General features: G+C 33.9%; 2 protein-coding genes across 2 annotated transcripts; one reads left to right on the forward strand and one right to left on the reverse strand.

Moving 5' to 3' along the window:
- Window positions 1-1,356: 1,356 nt before the first annotated feature.
- Las (lipoyl synthase, mitochondrial) lies at window positions 1,357-14,120 on the reverse strand. Its single transcript, XM_089631959.1, has 8 exons — window positions 13,966-14,120; window positions 13,700-13,895; window positions 12,272-12,405; window positions 9,676-9,832; window positions 9,100-9,157; window positions 4,075-4,227; window positions 3,238-3,359; window positions 1,357-2,455 (listed from the first exon to the last, which is right to left on the reverse strand). The coding sequence occupies exons 1-8, from the start codon at window positions 14,008-14,010 to the stop codon at window positions 2,220-2,222; spliced, it is 1,101 nt and encodes a 366-aa protein (XP_089488085.1). The 5' UTR covers window positions 14,011-14,120; the 3' UTR covers window positions 1,357-2,219.
- Window positions 14,121-15,025: 905 nt separating this feature from the next.
- On the forward strand, window positions 15,026-20,753 carry LOC149423414 (transmembrane protein 184C). Its single transcript, XM_089631521.1, has 6 exons — window positions 15,026-15,359; window positions 15,437-15,676; window positions 17,160-17,441; window positions 17,594-17,696; window positions 17,802-17,976; window positions 18,087-20,753. Exons 1-6 carry the CDS (start codon window positions 15,097-15,099, stop codon window positions 18,362-18,364), a joined length of 1,341 nt encoding a protein of 446 aa, XP_089487647.1. The 5' UTR covers window positions 15,026-15,096; the 3' UTR covers window positions 18,365-20,753.
- Window positions 20,754-22,429: the final 1,676 nt, after the last annotated feature.

Genomic DNA, 22,429 nt, shown 5'->3' on the forward strand with positions numbered 1-22,429 from the left:
ATTTTTAAGAATGACCTTTTTTATAGTGAGTTATTTTATTTTTTTATAGAAGGGTTTTATTTGACGATTTTTGGGGTTTTCGGTACCAGCAGTACAGAAATCAGCAGAGTAATACCGGGAAAATAATCGATAAGTTTGAATTTAATTCCGCTCTGACACTAATGCCGCATTCAAAATAAGCAGAGGATTTCATCAAATTTCATTTTGTATAATTTTTTGTCAATAAAACACCATGAGCACAGTGGGCTTTTCCAGTTATTATCGTCGTTATATTAATTATATATTAATTAATTATAAGCTTATTATATCAAGGTTAGCATAATATTTTTCCATCGTCGGACCATTCGTAACTACACACCCCAACAAAAATAAGGCACATTTCCAAAATTAAATATTTTGTAACACCATTTAGTTAGACACTTTTACAAATATGTTATAATTTACTCACCTAACTCAATTTTAGCATCGCTAAGCCAGGCGATTTGTTAATGAACGTTCAGATCCTTCATAAAAAAGTCCCACAATAAACAGCGCTATAAACCTTTGCCTTACTTTAACGAACTTTACTTTTCTGCACATGGTTTGGTTATTTCATCGGTGATCAATGTAGGACTTATGTATATTGATGATTTATTCAAAGTATTATCGAACTCTTCTGGTGCCAAAAAAATATATTCTCGTTTGCCTCCAGCTTGTCAAAATGATACCAAAATTTCGATGTTGGGGCAAGTCTATTAATTTGAATGCACTGCACCAATAAATCTGTCTTCCAGCATTGCAACAAACCCATTTATTTTAATAAATTAATTAGTATGGAAAAATTTTTGCACCTCATTCCAGAGTGGAAAATACACTCAGTATCGCCCTAGTGAAAGGATTTCATTATCAATACGGTTCTGTGATATTTCATCGAAATGACAATTAAACACACCTTTAAAAAGTGATACAGAGTCATTAAAAGTGATGAAACAAAAACTAGGTTAAATAGTTACCTATGTAACCTATTTAACATAGTTTTTGTTTCATCACTTTTCATGACTTTATATCACTTTTTGTAGGTGTGTTGAACCTTCATTTTGATGAGATACCCGGTCGCCGATCGAAACATTGTCTGAAATGGATTTAGCTATGTTCTAACCTTTCTCTTCTTTCTAACTTTGCTCTTTTACTTCCCATTTCCACATCCTTCTGAACAACAAAATTCCTGTTGGAATTCACATAAAATTATCCCCTAGAAAATAAGGGGGAATGAGCGAGAAAGATTACGGTTATTAAGATTATCTTAATCTATTATCGAAATCTTTAACAATGGGAGTAATGAAAAACTGATAAACAAACCAAATAAATAGCTTTAATAAAATTAGTCAACAAAAAAAATGTATACAGTTTGATACTTATATACATAATAATACATATATCTTATGCACATTAAAATTATCATCATAATGTAAACACACAGCATACATATTACATATATACGTTATTAAAAACAGAAACAATATTTACAAGGTTCAATGAATCGAATATTTTGGAAATCTAAATATAATAAAAAACTATTAGGAACACCTTGAACATAAAAATATTTAAAATTTTAAGTTTTATATGTAATACATTCATCTTTTAACTCCTCATGTTTTTGTTTGGTTTTGTGAAAAAACAGCTTTTACCCGTAGAGTTAATTTGTTCGCTTTTCGGACCAGCTCATATGGTCTCATAGAAATTGTCTCCCTTACCGTCATAGAAATATGACCTTTTTTATTATAGTTGCCATTTAAACATCGCAAGTACAAAATTTGGTAGTTAATATATGTATAATTAATTGTTAAAAAGAGAAAACACCAAGCTTTATATTCAAATGTAGAAGTTAACCACAAAATATTGAGAAAGAAAAAATTTATGAAACTGTGAAGATTTTATTAATTATTTTTTTTATGAGATGACAAAGAAATGAGGTGGCAGTAATGTTCGTAATACATTTGTCCAATAAAATGTGTATTTTTTTTTCGTAAACGTAAACGTAAGGTGAGCCATTTTTGATTTCAAAATTTTATTATTTAAAAAATTATATGTTTATTTCTAATAATAAAATTTGAAAGCATACTTAAGAATGCTGCATTTAATTTATTTTTATTATTTCAAAGGAACAAAAAAGAAAACTTTCAGTGTGAACCTTTTATGCGGTATATTCGAAATCTTTTTATATAGGTACTATAAAAGTATTATGCAGATCGTTGCTTCCTGTCCTTCAATATGCTAGAGATGAAGAACTCCCCGGCCTTGTAGGAGGAGCGGACCAGAGGCCCGCTGGCCGTGTAGAGGAATCCCAGCTTAGCGCCCATGTCCTCCCACTGCTTGAACTTCTCCGGAGTCACATACTCCACCACCTTCAGGTGTCTCTTGGTGGGCTGCATGTACTGGCCGAGCGTCACGCAGTCCACTCCCACTGTTCTTAAATCTGTTAACGGAAACAAAAAAAAAAGTCATGCATATTAACACATCAACTCCAGTGGCGAAAGAAACATCCAGTGCTTGAAAAAATAAACACTACGTCATAGATATTTCGATGAAGCTAATTTCTTTTACTTTCATCAAATATATACACACAATTTGAGGTAAAAATGAATATAATCGGACGCAGATCAAATTACCCCGGCACGGCCAGCTACGTCAGCCGGAAACATCATCTCGCGATATGTACGTGCTGCATATACCGACTATGTAACCGTTTTGTATATGGAATATATATATTTTTAAACATTCAATAAACTTATGGATTATACAAGGAATTGCAGAAAATATTGTAATTTTAAATTAAAGAAATAGATTTTTAAAAACGCATGAAAAACACTTGAATTCTATTTTTTAGGTGGGTCTAGGAGTCCCCATCACCGCTGCTTGTGTTTTGTTTTGACCCTCAGGGTTTCATGTTTTAAGGTACATAAATAAAAGTGTGTTTCCAAAATGGCAATAAACTGCCAAGTTTTTTACAAATAAACTGCTTGTCTTTTGAAATGTCATCTACGCAAAAACTTCCAATGTCAAAAACTATATTGCTCAATCCCCATTGAGTGTGACACTCAATAATGACCCCATTGAGCAGCAATAAATGTAAAACAACAAGTCTGTATAAAACCCGGACAACGCCAAGGACTTCATCAGCTAGTGAAATATAATACAACAAATGTTGTTATGCCTACTGTGTATTCATTTGATCAAATAAAGGAAAAGGCAATTTACCTCTCATTGTCTGTTCCACTTCCTCATCAGTTTCTCCTAATCCCAACATGATGGATGACTTGGTAATTAAATCAGGGTCTATTTCTTTGGCTGTCTTGAGGACTTTTAAGGTTTGCTGGTATCTGAAATAAAGCAAAACAAGTTCAACAGAAAATTTTATAAATACATTAGATAAGTAATTAGTATATACATTGACGGCAAAAAACTGAAATTTAGATTCAAAAACTGGATTTGAGAACTGCAGCATCACAAATGTAGCTCAAGAGAGAGATATTTTTATAGTAGAGTCAAGTGTAGCTACAATTCTAAGAGGCAATAGAAAAATGGTAACTTCTTCTGAAAATGTTGATAACAAGTTTTTATTTTTACTTAACAGGTTTATTATGAGATTGATTGATGATTAGATGGATTGGGTTGGCAAGAAAAAATACCATTTAAATTAAATCATTTTAAGATCATACTACGTTATTGTCAGCAGTGAAAAATTATCGGGCTCAATATGTGGTTAGGTTAGGTTAGTTTAGGGGTTGACATTTGCTGATCAATTTTATTCTACTTTCTGACCACAAGTAGCTCAACTGACTATATTTGCGGGCAGAAAACATTTTAGAGCTGACCAAAACATCAATGCATATTTTGAAAGTATCCATAGTCGAAACACGCCCATATTGCACTAGGTTTCAGAAGTATAAAAAAATAAATTCTTTAGAAAGCATACACGTGGAAGCTTTTAAATAATAATGTAAGAACAATTTAAAATAATAAATATGAGTTGTACAATTTGAACACAATAAGCTTTCGATATGTATCGGAGGGTAAATTTTATTTTGTACTAACGTGGCTCGCATATCTCGGACAAAGGGAGTAAGTTTCTCCACCGTTTCAATATTATGAGCAAACACATCCAATCCGCTGAGAGCAATGCGCTCAATACATTCTGCGTTTCCTCTGAAATCTGGCACAAGGCACTCTACTAGTATTGCTTCATTTCTGGAAATAAACATATCAAGGTGATTATTAAATCTGATTATCGAAGGAAATCAAAAAATGTAAGGATCATGCATATCATACAATATACCATATAATCAGTGTCAGTTAGCACTAAGGAGTGTTGGAGCAATGCACTCCAAAAATTTCGGTAAATCTAAAAATAATAACTATCAACCGATAATAATACCACCGAAAATCAAAGCAAATAAGAGTAATTAATGTAATACTATAAAAGTATTAAGTTAAATTCAACCAGCTCGAATTTTCGTTCTTATTCACACCGAAATTTGAAGTACAGTATTAACACTTTTTGTACAGATATGTCTGTACTTTCGTCTACAATCAATGAATGAAATCGTCAGGATCGTAATTCATCAAAACAATTTATTTTTTTGACGTAATTAATACACTCAACAAATTCAAACGCGTAACTTTTGCAACGCCAGCTCACAAGAAATCGCTATGTATTTCGATACATGATCATGAATTTCTCGCACAGAAAGCATAGAAGTGTTAATTTTGATAGCCAACAATACGTTATCAATCAATACTTTTATTTGAAATTTAATAGATTTTTTGCGCTCGGCAATCTCAATCTTATGCTATCGATCTTCGGGGGTTACCATCATCATATTCAAAAGCACACAGATTTCTTAATTTTGTAACAGCTTCCTGGTGTACTTTTTGATTTAAATGTCTCTTTAACCCCTTCAGTAATCATTTAAAAATTAAAAATGGAAAAAAAAACACCTTTTTTTTATCAATGAATTTTATTTACTCAAAATATATATATCCTCATATAAAAGCCATTATATAAACCCAAAATGGGACTGAATATTGATGTTGTGGTGCATAGTGTGAAAAAATAATTAAAAATTTTCTTTAGTATCAATTCCGAATTCTGGCCGCCCGAGTATACTCGGGCGTGGTCCTTAAGAGGTTAAAAGAAACAAACTCCATTCATTAAAATTCTTTCCAGAAGAAAATTCTCCTGGCATGTTTGCTTTAGAGCATATTTTACATTTAACACGATCGTTGGTATCTAGGTATTCAAATATCACCAAGTTTCACTTTCTGTGATTTCGATGATGGCATATCTGTTTCAAGAATATCAGAAAGCTGTTCAACTTTGAACCCATCGCAGATTTTTTTTTTAATGAAGAAGTTTGAAATATCGCTATAACTTCGTTTTGGCATTTTTGCATAATGAATTTTACTAAAATAATATATAAATTCAGATTACACTGTATAAATAAAAGTTAATTTTAGGTACTATTTTATACACTGGATAGTATTCAAACACTTTTAAAGGATGGTGAAGAGAAGCGTAATCAAAACTATTTTTTTAATTATTTAATTTCAAATGCGGATAAATGATTTTTAGCAAAAACACACATAAACCGAGAAAAACTAGCAACGAAGTGGTTTGCACGATAAGACTAACATACTTGTTCTTGAAATCATGTATCGCCCTTGGAAGAACAGTATCATTGTTTCTCAGTTGCACAATAATGAAACCATACATACATATCTTTAGTGTGTATTGTGCATCCTTATAAGCTTCTGGCGGGAATGTCCTTGCGAAATGTCACGGATAATCCGCTATTTGTCTTTCTTACGCACTTATTGTTTGAAGCAAAAAGGGACAACAAGTATAAACAATCTTTGTATTAGATTATTTGGAATGTGCTTACAGCATGTTCTCGTATTCCATTAGTTTGACCAGTGCTAAAAATAAAATACTGGTGACACATTCCTTTCTTCTAGATGTGTGCGGAAGACAGAAACATGTGTGCGGGCAATTTTTAACAGATGTGCGGCCGCACAGCTTAAAGGGAAAGTTAGTTGCTAGTATCCTTTACCATGCCTTTTTACCCTTCATCTGAGCTGATGTAGGGATAGATTGGGAATATTTTTAGCGCACCACCCATTTTTGTGAGTGTAAGCCAGCGTTTCCCAATTTTTATTCGCCCCGGAACCCTTATCGATCATACTTTTCTAGGCGGAACCCTATTTTTATAAGAAAAAGATAAACTTGTAGTTTGAATACTTTCATGTTTACCATGAAAAGAAAGATCAAAAGTTTTGTGTAAAAATTAATTTAATGTGAAGAGTGATATCTTTTTACATTTTTTTTCAAAATAGCATTGACATCAGGCTTTATGTCAGACAGCTGAATACGAAGATCTGGAGCTGCATCCAGTCTGTTTCTGTATTTGTTTTTTGTGTAATCGTAAGCCGAAAAACCAGTTTCACATCGGTAAGTGGTCACAAACGGTAACACAACTGTGATAGCCTTCTCGACGACTTCTGGATATTCGTTTTTAAGTCCAATCCAAAACTCATCCAGATTATCTTTTTCTGAATTAAACTTTTATTGTAAGGAAGAAGAACACATGATATCATTCAAAGCCTCGTTCTCTGTTGCTGTAAGAGTCGACGGTGTTCTGTGAACTAGGAATGGATTCTGTACCCAGTCAATGTCCTGCAGGTTTTTTTCAGGAAAATACTCCTCCAGAGATTTGTTGAGGGCCATCAAATATTCGTAAATGCATTTTTAAACATCTGAGGTTACTTGCAACTCATTTTTTTCCAGAAACTCGTTTAAAGGAGTAAAACATTGGTACTGTTTCTGTTCAACACATTCTATCCAGAAGACAAGTTTCTTTCTAAGAGAAGAGATTTTGTCGTTTACTGTAAAAGTATTTGTGTTTCTTCCTTTCAATAACTTGCAAATTACATTCAGTTTATCAAATATGTGTGCCAAATACGCCAGTTTCATTAGCTATTGCTCGTCGTGCAATAGTTGAACAAGACCACTCAAAGATGAAGAAAGCGATTCTTTGGAAAAAAATACCACTAATTCGTTGCGCAATTCAAACAATCTTGATAATACTTTTCCTTTGGAAAGCCATCTTACTTCCGTGTGAAGAAGAAGTGATTGATGCTGACTTCCTATATCTTCACCCACTTTTTAAAAAAGTCTCAATTGGAGCGGACGTGATTTAACGTAATTCACAATTTGTACGGCTTGATCGAGAACTTTCTTTACCTCGTGTGGTATTTTTTTTACGACAAGGGCATGTCGATGTAAAACGCAGTGAATGCTGCTGCATTTAGGTGCAACATTCTTAATTCTTGTTACAGTACCTTTTATTTTGCCAGTCAAAGCGGCAGCTCCATCGCTACATACATCGACAAATTTGTTCCAATGAATGTTATATACATTCATTTAATTATCAATGACTTTGAAAATTTCTTCTCCAGTGGTGTTGGTCTCCAAAGGAGCATAAATAAACAAATCCTCTTCAATAGATCCCCCGAAGGGGTATCTTACGAAAAAAAAGCAGTATTAATAGTGCAGCGACATCTATACTTTCGTCGAGTTGCATTGCAAACATTTCACTACTTTTCAATCTACAAATCAATTCATTTTCAATGTGGTCAGATATTTTATGGATTCGATCAGATATGAAATTATTGGAACTCTGAACTGCTGCAACTTTCTTGGCTGCGTCTTCGCCAAGTACACACTTGACAATTTCTGTCATACAGGGATTTATTAAAGTCTCTGCAATCGTGTGTGGTTTGCCAGCACGAGCAATCCTGTAACATAACAGGAATGATGCTTCGGTGGTATTCTCGTTATCAGTTTTAACATATGTATGTAAAGCATCGACACTGGTTTTATGTGCATCTTTGTATCTTTTAAAAAAGTCTAAGCTTTTGCCTTTTGATTGCGGGTGGTATTAAGATGTCGTATTAGCTTTGCAGGTGCCAGAGAGCTATTACATATGATTTTGTTGCAGATAACGCATTGACCATCCGGATTCTCAAGCATTCCTACAGAAATAAATCCAAAGGACAAGTAAGATTCGTTATATTTTCTCTTTTTTGAAGTAGTGTTGTCCTGAGATTGAGCAGCCCTTTTAGTCGTTGGTGTATTTTGTCTATCCTGCTCAGGACAATATCCTTCAGTATTTACGATATCCTGGAATGAAATAAAAAAACATTAGTAATGTGACGGCAAGATGCAGTTTGGTGTTGGCTAAAAAGAACAGTCCCACCCCAAATCTTCCTTTGGCACAGTCTGGAATTTGACCCCTTTTTCGGGCGTGATTCATTTATATCAAAATTAGATGGCATTTGCTGTTTCAAAGGCTAGAGTCGAACACCCATGCGTCAGTTATACTACATTAATGTAATTTGTCAGGGTTGTCACGGTTGTCACCTATCAAAATATGTTCATGAACTGAGCCTAAATGATACTATTGCTAGGTAAGTATAATTTACTTACGGATAAATCAACAGCTTCTTCTGAAATACTTTCATTGTTTGCTGACGATGAACTTGATGAAGCACTTATGCCACTTTGTAAGCGCCCTGTTTTGAGCCAGTTATCCATTTTTTAATAAAGGCTGAAATAAAAAAATAACATGAATATGAATAAATCGTTTTAATTTGTTTTGGCACTATCCGCAATTGGTAAAAAATAAAAATAAATACTTACCTAAAACGGATATCGTAAGTACAAGATTATAAGAACAGGAATAACAATATCACTGGAATGTCACCTTTGTAAGTTCACACGAATTATAAAAGAACGAGAAAACACACGTTCTCTCATGTCACAGTCTTGCGGCGGGCGATACGGGTCGCGGGTGGCGGGAGGAGGCGACAGCGGTCAAGCGCGCTGGATCTAGCTCCCGTGCGCATTATTTTTTTTGTTAAATACATACGTTAAATCCGGACGGAACGCGGAACCCTTGTGATGCTTCTACGGAACCCCAGGGTTCCGCGGAACACCTTTTGGGAAACGCTGGTGTAAGCCGCCAATACATATGTAAAACAAATAAAAAATAATAAACTTACTGTTTTTTTATCTCCCTGACAGTTTCAGCAAAGTGGGCAGAACCTCCATCGGGCATATCTATTAGAATAAAATAAAATTAGTTATGAAATTAATAAAAATTGTGTAATATAATTGTAAAAAAAAAAAATTATTATGAAAAACATTATACTGGTCTTACTTCAAAATCATGAACAAAATATTTATGACGAACGCAATCTTGTTTTTTTATATTATTATTGTTTTTATATTATTAGTTTTATTACATATACGCATATTATTGTACATGTTATACGTTCTTATTTTTCTATGTTACCACCATGAAATCGGCATTTGCCTACATTGAGGTATTTAAAAAATAAATAAAGAAATATTTATAAATTCCAACAATTATAAACAGGTATTTCAAAACATTTCAATAAAAATAAATTCATCCTGATCAGTTCAAAATGATACCTCAATTATATCGAATTTTTTAACTAAAATTATTATGCCACGTTGCTTTTCCTCCTTCATTCATTCATCAAAATGAAAAAACTTAAGGTCTACCCATAATTTTTTTAATGAACAGTAGCCACAGATATATGTAGTAACGTTACCATCTCGGTCCACAGATGTCAGCACCACATAATTGAGTCCCCACTGCGCGATAGCATGCGCCGTGTTCTTGGGCTCATTGGGGTCCGGAGCGGGGGGCGCTTTGGCCGTCTTCACGGAACAGAACTTGCAGCCCCTAGTGCAGGTGTCACCCAGGAGCTATTAATAATAAACAGAATTAATAATTAGTTCCAAGTCATAAAAAGAGAGTTGAAATGGTTTAAAAATTTCAACCACAAACCAAATAATAAAAAAAACCATGCATGATGCATAGTAATTCATTTTACCATCCGTTCCTCATTAACAAATGCAATAGGATTTTAGTCCAATTCAATGTTAAAGTGCACAGATTAAATAAATAGCAGATATACCATTTCAGGTGAGGGGAACAAGCTAAAATGAGCAGTGGAAGGGTTGTGGGCGTCTATCTTTCAGTTGTTTGCAAAAGATAACCAATAGTCTGCAGGCAACTCGCATTGCAGTTAAATTATTTTAGTCTTCGATAATGAAATCTGCCTACGAACAAGACAGCCTTTTTTTTAAATAGTGCGTGAATTCCTCGCAGTCCTTGGCCATAACCAAGTTGTGAAAAAGATTTAACTGATTTACAAGAATATTTTGTAAGAGCAAATAGTTTTCCCTTTTGCAATTGTAGTATAATTTACTCTCCCCACTAAACTATCACTTTGTATTTTATGTCGCCATACTTATGTTTTGATGGTATAAGAGTGACACTCACTGACGTCTTTAAAACTGTTCAAATAAAATTGAATAGGTAAGTTAAATTTAGGTAAAATAACTCTTACCTGTGAAATGTATTGCGATATTAGTATTATTGTCTTTACGGTTTATATATTTACACAGTCTGAATGCACAGAAAACCATAATTGCTGGGTTATTCTGAAAAATGTCCCGATACACTCAAGCCGGGAGTCAAAATACTAATGACAATGTATTTTATTCAATAAATGCGTGAACGAGGCTGGTGCCAAAATACATTGCACGTGATTGCCTCCAGGCTATCGAAATGATATGCAAAATTTGGCTTTAGTGGAGGTCCATTTATTCAGATGTCAGTGATAAGGTCTCGTGACTTGCTTGTTTCATAAAAATATATTTTACACAGAAAATAGAATGGAAGAAGTCAAGAATATTACAATATCGCCGTAAAACTTATGAAACTATTATCACCTCCCACACACACAAGCTCAGCTTAATGGGATATTTTCACAAACTAGGAATACCTTTAAAAATGTGTGGGAGATTTAAAGCGTATTTTTGTGATTCACATGATCATTATATGTACTAAAAATGTGTAATATTAATATTTTCATTCATAATTATTGATTTGAAAAATCTAAACATTCTGAAACCATTGCGACAGGCTACAACATAATTATGACATAGAAACCGCCACTGGCTGGTAAGACGGCTGTCGCGAAACGTCAATGCCGCCGAATTCACGAAAGCATTGTTTTGGCCTCAAGACAAAAATGGCATATTTTAAATCTTCATAAAAAATTTATTCATCAACATAAAAATTAAATTAAAATACCTTCATTATCATAATTTTACTCGAGAAAAAAATAAGTTAAATACCCTATTATAGGAGTACATCTTACATATTATTATATAAAATTATTATTATTACAGAGCAAGATATTTTATTGTAAATGGTGTAACAATACATTTTTAATAAAAAAATAAAAATTTAAATGTTAGCATTTTTAATATACAGACTTAACAATAAAAATAGGATATTACTTTAAAGATAAGACATTTCAACTCTGGGTGATAAAAGTCTAGTGACTCTTCTTATTTGATAACGTTGGGTCAAAGTTGTTATTGGATTCAATCTTGGTATGTTTCAAGTTCAGTCATTAATAACAATTTTAAAACCAAATTAGCATTAGATGTATGTTTTAGATAAAGGGTCAGAACATCAGGCTCGAAAGATTTATTTGAAATCTTTCATTTCAAAACTGCTTTGTGAAACTTTGATTCACATGATTTGTTTGCAGTGATTGTACAGGGTGTTTAGAGATGTGCTTGACATACTTTAACCAGTGATTGCTGAAGTTTGATTTATAAAGTTTTTTAAGTATTATTTAATTTAAATACTTTTCCAAAAAAAACACAAAAGAGTGCAGATTTTTAAAATAGAATGAAAGATTTCCTATTGTTTCGCCGGAAATTAAAATGTAACAAAACAATATAAATAAAATTAGGAGATAGATTAGTTGATTTTAAAGTTTATGCTTATATTATGATTATTGTATGTCCACTATTCCACAATTAGTCATTTAAGATATTTTTCAAAATGACCTTGTAGAAGGTCAAAAATTAAAAAAAAACTTATTTGACTAAATACATGAGATGAAGATTACTTTGAAGTTGAAAGTGAAACATCTTTTTGTATTCATGCCTTTTTCTTTTATAAACAGAAAACCAAATGAAATGCTACTTTTAAAGTCTGCTATGTAAAAAAAATCTGATTAAACATTGCACAAACAGCATTGTGTAAATCTACAAAACATAATAATATTTATGATTTCCCCTACTGAAAAGATCATCAAATTTAGCGAAAGCAATACTAACCATAATAGTTGCTGTGGCTGTACCATGTTTCCCTCCTCCCCAACATTCTCCAATATTTGGACATCTTGCCTCCTCACAAACTGTATTGAGATTCAAAGTTCGCAACTGTTCCTTTAACTTACTGAAATTAGAACCTGTAATATAAAACTCAATACAATAAACAACTTGTTTATCCCCAAAATTATTAAAAATATTTTTTTTCCAATAAAGCAATCACTTATGGTAAAGAATAACTTATGAAAAAACAAAACCTGACTTATGACGCATTCCAAACTCGTCTATCTATGAAATGGATCAGTGAGAAAAGACTTTCTATGCCATAGAACGTCTGATAGAAATAGAAACGCAATGTTGAATCTTTCGCTCTATTCTATATAGAATAGACCATTGAATAGAGCAAGTGTGAATGTGCAACAATTCCTTTCCATTTTCAAATGGTTCATTCTATTCATGGACGTAAAAAGCCCTGGATAGAGCATTAGGGCTGTTTTGTAATAATAGCATTGAAGCCAAATCTAAGCGATATGTCAGGATTGTTAGGTATTATCAGGGTCTTGGTGCCTTGAAAATTCGGTGCCCGGAGAGGACAGCTCCAATTGCGCCCACATAGGGAGAGCGGGTGTGGGGAAATTGCCTTGCAGCCATCTTGTATGACAAACTCTTCAAATGATTTGTATGCAAAGTGGTGCATAACTATTATAATTTAATTGTTGTGTTTTTGGGTATTTGATGAGACAAGGAATAGGATATATCATTAAAAAAAAAAGTAGGATTTGGAATTCTTCAAACATCTTCCCCCTCACCCAAAGGCCACTGTTCTTGAATAGCTCTGTCTATGACTTTTTAGGTTCATGGTTCTATTAACTAGATCATAGAATACATCTAGTGGGATACCAGCTTTGGTATTGCACCACTGTTTATAATACCAGATTAATTGGTAAACAAATATTTCATTTTGCGAGGCGGGTTTGGGTACCGCCGCCTCGGGAACCATTTATACGATAACCAACACCTCTGCCATAGGTCACCCCAAGTGATTTAGCAGGGGTACCCAAGTTCATTGGGTGAGGTTTGTTCAGGGTATGCCTGCCCGCCAGCTGGTTTGGGGCGACCCTTTGACCTCTCCACCTGGTCTCTCGACCCATCGCCTCAGTGGGGGGTATATATTCATTCGTCCGTCACTCCTAGACACACTGATTCCTAGATTCTCACCCACCTCTCATATCCTTTTCCTTCCCAGACCTTCCTCTCCTTCATTTCCTTAAAAAGACCCTCCACACAGCATCCCCAAAAATTACATAGGCCCTGAGGGAAATTATTTTCCTCAGGGCCTCTTGTGTGGGGTTAATATAAAAAATTAAAAAAACTGAGTAAAATATTGTTGGATTTATCCCATTGCAAATAATTATAGGTATTTGTAGAACATACCTGTCGGTATACTTGTTTTAAGCCAAGGGGGTAGTCTCAACCTCTCGTTTTCACCCTTGGCTCTCTTCAATTTTCCTTCATATTCCTTCCAGTCCTTCGGAGAATCCTCGTCAGAGATAAAGTCGTGAAAATCTGGCCCATCTTCTAATTTCTTTCTAATGGACTCTAATTTCGAAGAATGACTGCTACGCACATCCTAAAAATAATGTGACATAAGACAAAATATTTGCACGTTTCAACACGAATTTTTTTGAAGTTTGACATACCTTTATCTTCAAGTTTCCAGCGACTTTGATGCAGGTTCTATACATTTCTTTAAATGGTTTATGCACACAGAATTACTAGTTATCACATTTACGACGATAAACAATAAATTAACTGGTTGTAATTTCAGACTTTTGACAGTCAAGTCGAATATTTTTGACAGATGAACGGTGTTGCCCATAAATAAACCATTCTCTGGTGTTGCCGGTGCTGCAATGTAGAGGTGAATTTTTCCAAACCCCCTATAGACCACTCAATTTGGTTGGTTCAACCGTTTTGTGTCAACGTTGTGTATGATTGGTTTAATTTCGTCAATTACTCCATGGTTGCTCCCGTTGCTCCTCTGGGGAACACACGCAGCATGCCTTCTACTTTATAAAATAGTAAAAACTTACGTTTGCTCTAGTAGCAATAGTAAATAATAACATGAAAAGAAAAAGACAAACGTGGGCAAAAAAATGACTCACGACGCAATAAAAAAATCGCATGATGCGGTTAATAATTTTTTTGCAGTTTACGGTTTCATTGGCAGCATAATTTTTAATACATTTGAACTTCTCCAAGAGGATCACAAGAGCGTCGTACCTGATATCTTTATCACAGTACATCTTGCTTGGATCTTGTTAGCTCACAAATAACTGCACGACGGCTTCCTAGGCAGACTTAGTAAAGTTGGTTCAACCGCTCAACCAAGCTTCATACGATTCAACTTAAATGGTTGTTGGATGGTTAGATGGTGGTTGTATGCTATGGAGGTATAACCGTTCAACTTTATAGCCACGCCCCCTTATCGCATTCAATGCAACTCCACACGGTTCACCTTACGTTCAACTCGACTAAATTGATACAACCGTTCAACCAAATTGAATGGTCTGTACGGCCATTATTCTTCAATATCAAATAAAAATTTAAAAGAAGGCACTTCATAAAGAAATTGAAGTCACCAACGAAGTTTCAGAATGAACGTTAGGATTACTTGTATGGCTCTTTTATCTCAATGTACTGTGATGGTACTGTTATTGGGGAGATAATAATGTGAAAAAAGTTCGCCACACTGAAAACAGTCATCTGGTAAAGAATGACGTCTACTGTCATTATTTCATGAAAACAACGAAAGTCATGTAGAAACGAAGATGTGTTGCGAATGTTTTTCATCTTTTTTGCGGCAATGGAGAGCGTGGATAAGACCTTTGTGCATCGCAGTGTATGCCTTAATTATTATTATTGTCGTCCCTATTCTGATAACTAACTCTATAAACAATGGCTTCAAGAAAAGGGACCAGGGTTCCCTTGTCGGTGGTGCGTTTGTTTTGCTGGCGATTCCCATTTCTATTTGGGAAATAACACAACATATAGTTTACTACACCAAACCATCCCTCCAAAAACACATAATCAGGTAAATTTTCATTGTTTTCCACACTTTTAAATTGTTATCTGTAGTGATGGTACTAGCTGACGAGGTCTCTGTTTCAGAATATTATGGATGGTTCCGATATACGCGGTCAATGCGTGGCTGGGACTGGAGTTTCCTGAGCAATCAATTTACGTCGATTCTCTTCGAGAGTGTTACGAGGCGTACGTCATTTACAACTTCATGAAATATCTTCTGAATTACTTGAATGAAGATACGGACCTGGAAGCATCGCTGGAAATGAAGCCTCAAGTGTATCACATATTCCCTCTGTGCTGTTTAACTCCGTGGGAAATGGGAAGGTAATTTAAAATATGCAAAACATTGTTTTTTCACAGCTGTCAAGCATTGCTGGTTTTAAGTGCTTATCCAAATATATCTTACGAAATAAATTATGATGAATATATAAATTGTTTTCGAACATGTTTTTAGTAATATGTAGATGCTCGTCTACTGTGGTAATGATCTTGGTAAAATTCTAGACTTCTGCTTCAATGTTAATACGCACATTGTAATAACGCTCCGTGGTCGAGGGGCAAGGCTCTCGACTAGCAATTCAAAGGTCGCGGATTCAAATTCAGGTGTGCGCAAGTAAATTTTATTTGATGAACTAGCTATACCCCGCCATGCGTTGCTGTGACTCAGTCTGTCTGTACAGATAGAGAAACAAATGCGCGTGGTGCTTTTACTTCCAACAAATGGCGCTGTTTAATAAAAAAAGCATGTTTTTGCCTGTCACAGGTGACATCTATATAATATAGGTTTATAAAAACACACACATATTCAAATGCAGCGTTGAATTAAAATTTCAAAGGAATCAGCGAAGAACTTCGGAGATTTTAGATTTTGAACAAACGAACATTTACTTTTTTATTTATATATATTTGTGTTTTGCAGCAGGTTCAGTATCGCCCTGGTGTAAAACCACCATTCGAATTGAAACGGTGCTTGAAATGGCTTTAGCCTTGTTTGGTAACCAGATCTGAATAGCCAGGTACTAGCTCACCTTCCTCTTCCCCATCTCCTTCCCCTCCAAACTATCTACAACATACCTCTATTGGGGATGCCATAGTCTATAAGCCGTCTTGGGAAGTATACACATCATTTTTTTTTTTTTAAACACTGCGTGTCAAATTAATTATTATAGAAAATAACTATTTACATCAATGAAGATTGTAAAATAGATTATTAAGTTCTTAGTTTGTGTTGTTGGAATAATTTGTGCATAGTTTGATGTTTCCGCAAACATCACTTCATATTAGCAAAATCAAAGATGGCGGCAAAGCATGTTTTCATGAGGGAAATTTTGAATATAATAGAGAAAAAATTGGAACATCATTTATGCGATTGACAATTGCTAACTGATCGTTTACTGAGGCAATTGAAACAATTGACAATGAGGTCATAGACGCCATAGACAAGTGCCTGATCGTTAACTCTGTGCGATTGACAATCCTTCATTCAATTGCTTTATCTATGGAGCCCTTTGAAATTCAGTTTCATCAAGGAACGATATTTATTTTACTTTTAATTGCATTATATCGCGTTTTTCCAGAGGCATGGAAAGAAAAATCCAAAGATTGTCACTATATTTGCACAATTTAGGTTACGTTTCCGCTGCGTCCACAAAGCAACTGTGACGAAAGTATTGACGGATCGATTGAAGTTCACATTGTCAATGACTTAAGCGCATTGACAATCAACATTGATTGTCTCTGGATCCCTTTGAAGATTGAACTGGAATTCTAGAATTTGCCATGATGTTTTACATTTAATTATTTTCAGGGAATTTGTGCATATGTGTAAGCACGGGATTTTGCAGTACACCATTGTGAGACCTGTCACAACCATCCTGTCAGTAATCCTGGAGCTGTCAGGGGTATACGGAGAAGGGGATTTCAAAGCCAACGTAGGCTTCCCTTACATGGTGATGATCAACAACATGTCCCAGTTTGTGGCAATGTACTGCCTGGTTCTGTTCTACAAGGCCAATAGAGTGGAACTCAGACCAATGCAGCCTCTGCCCAAGTTCTTGTGCATCAAGGCAGTGGTGTTCTTCTCTTTTTTGTAAGTTAACTGTGTACTGTTCTAAAATGACCATTTTAATTACTAATTTTAATCTTTACCTAACAATGTTTACGAAGGTTAACTTTCTAAAGTGAATTAATTTGAATACAGCTTATACATTATTTTTACCAAATGATGTTTTATGATTACAGCCAAGGATTCATCATCAATATTTTAGTGTATTACAAAGTCATATCATCAATATTTGATACGACAGATAATGATACAATCAAAACAATTTCATCCAAGTTACAGGTAGGCATTTCAAAAGTTTTAATCTACAAGAAATAAATTTTCACAAATCATTTTACTATTATAACTTTGCAACATTTATTATTTGAATGTTATATTTTATTTTAGGATTTCCTCATTTGCATCGAGATGTTCTTAGCTGCCATCGCTCACCATTACAGTTTTTCACACAAGCCGTATGTGCTTTCATCAGAGGAGACTCCTTCCTGCTTCGGAGCCTTCATAGCCATGTTGGATGTCTCGGATGTCAAACACGATATCTCTGAACATTTTGGTGTTGTCAGTAAGTAAAACCTACCGTATAAAATGTTTAAAACTCCTCAATCATAAAAATTGCAATTTAAATAAAGATTTTATAACAATATATTTTGATGACTATCTTTTCACTAACAGGTAGTTCGTTGAGTAGACGGCTGAGAGGAAAATCGGCCTACAGCTTGGCCAGAGGTGAAGATGAAAGTTCGAGACTGGTCGGCGATCCCGGACCCTCAAGTTCCACCGCCAACACCACGGTCAATAGTCCAACCTACACCGATGATCCCTCTTCTCCAAACTACACAGATGTGGTGATCCGCAGTACTTATGGGGCGGTAGGAAACTCCGGCACATCTCTAAACGCAATCGATGATATAACGCCAGATGCCCCAGACACCTCCAGCAAAAGCTGTTAACCTGGTATCGAACAAAATAAATCATGTGATAAAACACAATGAAAATATGTTAGCTAGAAACATATAGATAATTTTACAACGGCCACAGTTTGTAACCTTCATTACTAATGTAATAATATGCATTAGGTTTTATTGAAACTAAAAGCCACTTGAATAAAGTCTTGCGCCGGTCATTGGAGTGGGTCCACACTTTTTCTGTGCCTACTTTCACATGTTTTGTCAAATCACTTGTGCGACTGGTTCTAAAAGTGGGTGGTGGCATTTGACTGCCACTCCAACATAAATGACCGGCTCTTGATCTTCAAGCAATAATCATTTATTTATCTTTTGCGTAAGCCTAACACTGCGTTTTATGAGGGCGAAGAGCATACAAATTCCATTTTAATTTGATAGAATTTAAATTTGTTCCAAGAAAAGCAATGAAATTGCATTTGTATGGACTTTGCCTGCGTAAAACACAGCGTTAGGCTAACGCAAAAGATGCAGACTAATCCTCTGGTCAAATAGTGTTAATATGTGGTGTAGGGGCAGAAGATTCAAATATTTCCCAGCCAGGGTAAGGCTAATTGGTAGCGCTGTCATTCTGGATTGCTTTTCTTAATCCTGTATATGCCACTCAGAATTTTTATTCTCTACAACAGAAGAAGGGAAACTAAGGTTAAAGTCGTGGCCCCATATAATTAATCAAAACCTGTACATTATGTGACCTCAAGCCTACAATATGCGTATTAACAACCTTTAACATTCCTGGACTGTTATCTCAAATGGTCAAATCAAATGTCTCTTTGTGATCAATAATACTTGAAACAGTATCATCTGTGAAGAAAGAGACTGAACTCATATCAACAGAATTGTTGAAATGTACCAAGTAACATCAGCTGTCAAAATTTCTTGTGTAAATCTAGCTGTTTAGAATTAAAACAACGTGTCTGTATTCCCATGACATATTGTTTCATTTTGAACAATCTTGGCTATGTAGGTGTAAGCTTATGGTTTGAGATAAATCAATTCTCATAAAATAAATAAGTATGTGTGTGTTTGTTATTGTATATTTTGAAGCCAAAATGATTGCTGACTAAGAAAATGACTGCATAACCCTCCAACCAGCCCTGCAATTTTCATATCAACTACTGTACTTTCCAACAAAAACATAACTATGTATTTTTAAATTCAGTTTACATAATGGAAACCACTGTCATGGTTGCTTTAGTAAAATCGTTAATTTTATTAGAATTTAGGCAGGATTTCCAAAATATGGTTGGAAGGGTCAAAAAAGGATATCTGTGATCTATGAAAAAGATTAAGTAAATTTGCATTAAATTATGTATTATAATGTAGTTTGTATCCTAACACAAATATATTTCGAGTTTTCTCAAAATTAATAACTAAAAAAAAGTATATTTAGGTTTTAATTTTAAGAGTTTGCATTATTATGAAAAAATAGTAGACTTGTTTTAAGAAAAGCAATTTGAATTTGTGTGATTCAAACTAAATATGTATTGTATCTGATCTACGCCAAAAAAAAACTTAAATCATGATAGTTATATACATAGATAAGAAATAATCATCTCATGCCTTTCGATGTGCATGAAAAAACTATTGTTTTCATTTATATAATATGTGTGCACTAAGTGATATTAGATATTATCAATTATTAATATTGGTTATGAAATCGTAAGATTCAAAAGAAAATTGAAAACTAAAACTTTATTTCTTAGAATTATTAATGCATAATGAATTTCAACCATAAGATGGTGTTTAAATATTATTATGTTTTGCTGCTAAGTAATCGTATATTGTAAGCCTTTATTTCTATCATCTTCTTATATATAAAGTTGATTGTCGGTTCGTGGAGGGTGTGGATTTGATTTTTATACAAATCTACAGTTTTATTCCGAAGTTGATGAAAATTGAAACTTGACCTTCAAAACAAGAGGAAGGTCACTGTCTACATTAGATTTCGAAAAACTCTGTGTAAAGCCCGAACAATGACGGGGAGTTCACTAGTACTAAATAAACTTACATAATAAATAAAATAATATGTATAAACTAGCACATAAAAAACATGTTGCTGCAGTTTGAAAACTTCGAAAGTTCTTTTTGAAAATAACAGAGGGCGCCACTTCCATTTACAACAATCCTAAAGTGTATTAGAAGTTTTGGATGAATATTTATTTAAATTTCAATAGAATCTCCTTTCACTTCTTACTTATTATATATTTTTTAAAACCTTCATACCTATTTATATTGGGAGTTTTGAACCTCCACTATCTTTTAGTATGAATTTTTGTATCGTTATAAAATATAATTTTAAAAGATTTAATAAAAAAGAGGTAACAAGCGTAATATAAATGTCAATAAAAAGATGATTGCTTTATGTTTAATTATTCTTGTAAATATCATAATAATAATAATAACAATGTATTATTGAGTCATTAAGCATTGAATGTTTTTAATAAAACTGCACTTTATTTTACAAACAAGTTTTATTTTATGTTAGTTAACATACAAGTTCAATTAATGGACTAAATTACTGAGAAAAATGGAATCATCAACTATAATTATTGGAAAACGGGGCTTTAGGAACACAGGGCCTATCTATAAAAACATAGTTTTGAGATAAACGCAAATAAAGATTGGAATGTTCATATGCCCAACTGTATCTCTTAAACGGCTGTAAGTATGAGATAAACCTTTGTGTCACTAATAAATATGGCATTACCAAAACCAAGCACAACTCAAAACACCAGTTTTTGCAATTAGGCCGCTGTGGTCCTAAGCCCCCGAATTATTATTACTGTTAAATAAAATGGAATTAATTTTGCAGGAATAAACTTCCCTAGGTTAGCAGTTTTTTTTGTAAAATACTTAATTTAAAAAATTACTTTATTTGCAATGAAATCATTCATTATTATTTTATACTTATTGCTCTATTTTAGTTATATTCATACCAGAAATATTATAGGTAACAATGTCAATTTGGATGCTAAGAAAAAAACAATGATCAGTAATTTTTGTTCTGTAAAAACATTGTTGCGACAATTCCAATTTATTGTTAAAAAAAGGTACACGCCGTCTCCTGACTCAAATTTTTAAAAACTAACAGAACATCTCGGTCGTATCATTTTAAGCATTAAACAATGAAATAATCTCAATTGATGTTTGATGACTTAAAGTGATCGATATCTATTATATTATTGATTGATATGAAATAATGTTGAATGATATGAAACAATTATTTTTGATTCTAATCCAATAATTTTTATATTTAGATTATTTCAAATTTTTTTATTTTTTATTATTAACTCCACACAGGAGGCCCTGAAGAAAATAATTTCCCTCAGGGCCTATGTCATCTTTGGGGATGCTGTGTGGAGGGTCTTTTTGTGGAGAGGAAGGAGTGAACATGGGTCTTGAAGAGTCCCAAGTTGTAGGAGGGAGGAAACACAGAGGCTGGCAGTTCGTTCCACAGCCGAGCTGTTGAACCTAAGAACGAATCGTAGAAGCGACCCGTTCTCATGTGACAAATGTCAACCGTGTACAAATGTTTGGCGTGTATCCCGACTACGCACCGGTGCCGAAGGGATCAATGACGCTAGTTCCTCAGAGCATCTTCCATTACTATGAATATAACAATCACGTCCATCACTATGTTAACTTTATTAGTGCTAAATAAAATTGTGTAGATTTCTAATTGATAACTAAAAATGCTAATACTGTCAAACATTGATTCACAAAATGTTTGGAAACCTTTTAAATGCTAGGTAATTAATTGCCTAATATACAAATAAAAAACCTTAAATCTAGATAGTGAACTATACATTATTTATCTTTTTCCTTAAATAATAATAAGAGGAAGAAAAAATACATAATAATAATATGTACATATTTACAATAATCTTAATAAAGATTCGTCAGCCGCTAAATTGTACGCATGTAAAAGTAGGCTGGAGCGAAAAGTGGAGTCGGGTATACTCGAAAAATCAACTTATTCGCCCCAGCCTAATGCATAACATCGACTTTAGTGTGGTAAAACTCTTCAAGCCACAACATGAAAACTTTACA

This window comes from Hesperophylax consimilis, chromosome 5 (assembly GCF_061612785.1).
Source record: "Hesperophylax consimilis isolate HC1 chromosome 5, BYU_Hcon_1.0, whole genome shotgun sequence".
NCBI classification, from domain to species: domain Eukaryota; kingdom Metazoa; phylum Arthropoda; class Insecta; order Trichoptera; family Limnephilidae; genus Hesperophylax; species Hesperophylax consimilis.